Raw genomic sequence first — 4,255 nt, forward strand, 5'->3', positions numbered from 1 at the left:
CAGCGCTGTGGGATAGAAACCACCGACAGCAGGGGCAGGGGGCCAGGAGGAATAGCACCCTAAGACCTAGCTGCACAGGTCCTCCCTGCCTCCTCCCCCAGGCATGTCAGTCGGTGCCACCTCACAGGAGGTGGGCTTCCTCAGCCTTGGGCAGCGCAGGCCTTCAGGACCCTGTACACAGTGGCACCCAACTCAGGGTGGGGGCAGTCTGGCTAAGAGGGCTCCCGAGGAGCCTAAAGCAGCCCCCCGATAGCTCTCAGGGGAGCTGGCTTGAGCCCAATCACCCCGTGGCCATAAGAGAACAAGTGAGGGTGGAGCAAGAGAGGGTGCACACACAGGGGCACCCCCACTCGAGCTGGACACAGAGAGTAGAGCCCAAGAGCAGCATGCAGGCAGACGTGGGCGTGTGGGTGGGCACACCTCCACGAGCTGGTATGCTGGAGATGGGCCGGTCCATGTGTGCAAATGCAAGGGCACCAGGTGGATGTGGGTGAACCACTCTGCAGGTGTGGATGTGTGCACACCACTGCACAGCTGTGCACTGGCATGAATCTGAGCGTGTGAACAGGGGCAGAAAGCTTCGCTCTCAGCTCACCCCTTGATCTTGTGCACCTCAACTCTAACCCCTCAGTTGCTCCCAGACCTCACCAGGTCCAAGGTCCCCCACAAAACCCACACACCCCACAGCCCCTGAGAGTACCAGCACCCCCTCCTCCGTGTGCTTCCTCAGCGCCACACTTCCCACTCTGCTGGGACCTCCCCCACCCCTGCCCACAGGCTCAGATCAGGTCTCTGGACTCTGAAGTGACTTTATTTCTCTGTAGACAATGTCCTCACAGCCAGGTTGCTGGGCTGGGCCTAGCTCAGCCCAGCTACCCCTCAGAGACCTGGGGGTCCCAGCCCCCCACCCGCACCCCTGGGCCTTCTGCCTAAAGCCTGGTTTTCTGGAGATGTTCTGCTGGCTGGGACTCAGAGCTGGTGGAGAGACAGGGAAGACCCACGTCTCAGGAAGGGGTGAGGGCCACAGACCACGGAGCCAGGCCCAGCTGTGGAGGGGGCAACACCAGGCCCTGCCCAGGAGAGGGGACCTCAGGGCCCAGCCCAGAGGAGGGCAGGCCCCAGGCTGAGCAGGAGCCCCCCAGCCAGGACCCAGGGGCTGCCTCCCGGCCCCAACACCCTGTTACACAAATCCTTCTCACAGCAGTCCACGTCCACTTTTAAGATCCCAGAGTTAATGAAGCCCATCAGATAGTCTGAGAAAAAGTGTCGCTTGACGAAGTCGCAGGATGAGGCACACATCTTGTTCACAGAATGATCCTTCCTGCCTGGGGAAGAAAAGGGAAACCTGGGCTGCAAGCCCCACCTGGGCCCCATGCCTCTGGCCCAGGACCCAGCCTGGGACTCCAGAACAGCAGAGCCAAAGTTCTCCACCCACCCACACTGTCCCCAGCTCTACGGACAGGGCCACAGAGGGGCCAGAGTGAGGCAGGCACCTGCACTCTGTCCATGCTCTTTTCCCAAGCCAGAGGGTCTCAGACAGCACCCCCATCTCTCTACATGCAGGCCCAGGTCCTGACTTACTGCTGCTGGGGTCGGTGATCCGGACGCTAGCACACACCGTGTCCGATGGCTGGCACCGCCTTGGGGTGCAGTGGCTGGAGTTGGTGGTCAGCGTGCAGTCCTGGCACCACAGGCCATGAACTGGCAGGGCGCACGGAGAAGGATGACCACAGGAGCTGAGCGCCAGCCAGCCCCCTCATCCGCCCCCTTATGACAGCCCCACAGCTGTCAGAGGCCAGGTACCTGCTGGCTAGGAGTGACCAGGCCTGACTTGCACCCGGTGAACAGGCCCTTGGAGGACCTGTGTGTCTTCTGGGCAGTTTAGGGGGACAGTCCCACCACTGGGACTGTGGAAGTCCTATGCCCCCTCCCTGGCCCCACATGGAGGTGCAGGCACACACCCAGCCACAGGAATCTCACACCTGGGGTGCCCTCCTGCACGCTCCTATTCCTCATATGAGTCCCCCAAGAGCTCGGTGGGTTCCAAGCTAGGAAGGACCAAATAGGACCTGATGGGAGGCCAGGTGGGGCTTCGAGAAGCCATGGAGCACAAGGACCCCTGCACTGAGCTAGAGGCATCCATGCAGGACAAAGCGCTGGGGCAAGGCCAGGAAGGGGAAAAGCTGTCGGTGTCCTCCGGAGCCAGGAGCGACCCACAGGGCTGGAGCTGGGGCAGCCCTGCAAGGGTGACTGGGCAAGGGGTCGCAGGGGCCCGAGGGGGCGTGGGTGTGTTGCGCATCCCAAGAAGATGGCAGCCCCACAGCCCTGCTTTCTCCCCAGCGCCTCGGGCTCTCCTGGCGACCTGGCCCATCCCCGTGGGCCGCCCCCAGACTCACCAGGCGCAGAGTACAGCAGAGCAGCCAGCAGCAGCAGGCAGAGGCCCTTCATGGCTGCAGGCAACATGCTCCAGGCGGGCCTCGGGAAGGCGCGGGGACTGTGGGCGGGGGTCCTCTGGGGCGCAGGCCTGGCAGGGGTAAGACTAGTCAGGAGCCCGGCCCCCGGCCCGGCGACCCCCAGGACCCTCCCCTTTTCTGGCCTACAAACGCAACCTCCTCCCCGACCGAGGCTGGGTCTGCAGCGGGAGGGGAGGGGGGTCGCAGGGCCCCACCCCCAGCCCATCCCCCAGAGCGTGCACATCACAGTGTCCCCTCCAGGGAGGACAGGTCTGCCCTCTCAGGCAGGGTGACAGCCCAAATGCCCACCCCGCGCCCGGCACCTAGGATAGGGGACTCGAGATGCGTCTTCTCCTTGGGGAGCAGTGGGCGCGTGCGGAGAGGAAAGGGCAAGACAAGGTGCGCGCGGACGGCACCTGCCGATGGAGGAGGGGCGCGCGCCACGGCCCCACTCCACCCCTGGGCTGGGGGGCCGGGAACCCCGCGCCTCCCCCGCTCCTCGCCTCCCCCGCGCGCCCGGCGGCTCACCGCGGGTCGGGGCGTGGAGCGCGGGCCTGGGTCGGGGGCGCACTCACATCCCTGGCGTCTGCACTCCGGAGCTCCGGGCGGCGCGGGCAGCGGTGCCCTTCGGTCTCCCTGCGGACCGGAACCCGGGCGCAGCCTCGTCTTTCGGGGAACGCAGCCGCAGACGCGGACCCCGCGCGAGGGGCGGAGCGGAGCCGGGGCGGGGGCCGCGCGGGGCGGGGGCGGCAGAGGCGCGCGGGTGGGGCGCCTGGGGCTCGCCGCCCGCCGCAGGTCTCCGTCCCGGGTCTCCCCGCGCCCTCTCCCGCAGGCGCCCCGCCGGCCCGCGCGCCCGCCCTCTCCGGTCCCGCTCCTGCCACCGCTGCCCCGCGCGCCCTCCCCCGCCGCCTCCTCCCCCTACCCAGGCGCGGCCAGGATCCCTTCCCCCTCTGCTTGGCTGAGATCCCCTCGGAATTTCTCGGAAGGACGTTTATCGCGAAAGGCAACGAAACGCACAAAGACGCAGGGAGAGGGAGGTAACGCGCAGGTGCCTGTCAGACCCCCTGCCCTGCGGCCCCTCCCCGGCACCATCCCCTTTGGGCTGGTTTGAGGGCCTCTCTGCTGCCCTGAGCAACCGCGATGACCCCCACCAGCAGCCGAAGCCCCTGGGCCGCTGTCTCCAACCACACCCTCCCCAGGAGGACGAGCCCCAAATCCTGGTCAGGACATTCAGGGACCGCGCCGCGTGCTTCACCGGCTTCTCGGCTTTGTCCCTCGCCTCCCCGGCACAAAGCCTTCGGGCGCTGCGCTCTTGCACCTGCCGTCCCCTGTGCCCGGAATCCGGCTCTGCTGGGCCCTGAGTGAGCAGCTGCCACGCAGGGCATTTCTTTTCGTCCTGCCTTTGTCCAACAAATCCTTGTGAAGTACCCACTGGTGGCCTAGTGCTGCCCTGGGCCCTGGACAGCAGAATGAGAAGAGGGTTTCTGACTCTCGCATCAGATGAACCATCATCACTAATGTGTCGCTTCAAAATGTGCCAATCATGGCACTGATGGAGCCTTCCCATCTAGTCGCCTGACATGAATGACCTCATGACAGCCGGACAACCACCCTCCTGTGCAGGTGTATCGTTATCATTCCCATCTTATATCGAGGAAATCACAGCACAGAGAGGCTGAGCTCCCTGCCTGAGGTCACAGAGTGGCAGCTGACACAGCCAGTGCTGGAACCCTGTCCATCTCCCCACTCCACTGCTGCTCTGGAAGTGTGAAGGCAAAGGAGGATGTAGACAGACAGCCCCA

At 65.3% G+C, this 4,255-nt stretch overlaps 1 protein-coding gene across 5 annotated transcripts; it reads right to left on the reverse strand.

The window, feature by feature from the left end:
* Positions 1-791: 791 nt before the first annotated feature.
* On the reverse strand, positions 792-3,987 carry LY6H (lymphocyte antigen 6 family member H). Of its 5 annotated transcripts, none has more exons than XM_057497684.1 (5): positions 3,772-3,987; positions 2,982-3,089; positions 2,397-2,524; positions 1,582-1,701; positions 792-1,325 (listed from the first exon to the last, which is right to left on the reverse strand). In XM_057497684.1, the coding sequence occupies exons 1-5, from the start codon at positions 3,963-3,965 to the stop codon at positions 1,090-1,092; spliced, it is 786 nt and encodes a 261-aa protein (XP_057353667.1). In that variant the 5' UTR covers positions 3,966-3,987; the 3' UTR covers positions 792-1,089. The 5 variants fall into 5 exon arrangements, with proteins under 5 accessions (XP_057353667.1, XP_036778293.1, XP_036778310.1 ...); XM_036922398.2 differs by having other exon boundaries at positions 3,709-3,987; XM_036922415.2 differs by having other exon boundaries at positions 3,029-3,089; positions 3,709-3,914.
* Between the last annotated feature and the right edge of the window lie 268 nt (positions 3,988-4,255).

The sequence above is a fragment of the Manis pentadactyla genome, chromosome 3 (genome assembly GCF_030020395.1).
Source record: "Manis pentadactyla isolate mManPen7 chromosome 3, mManPen7.hap1, whole genome shotgun sequence".
NCBI lineage: Eukaryota > Metazoa > Chordata > Mammalia > Pholidota > Manidae > Manis > Manis pentadactyla.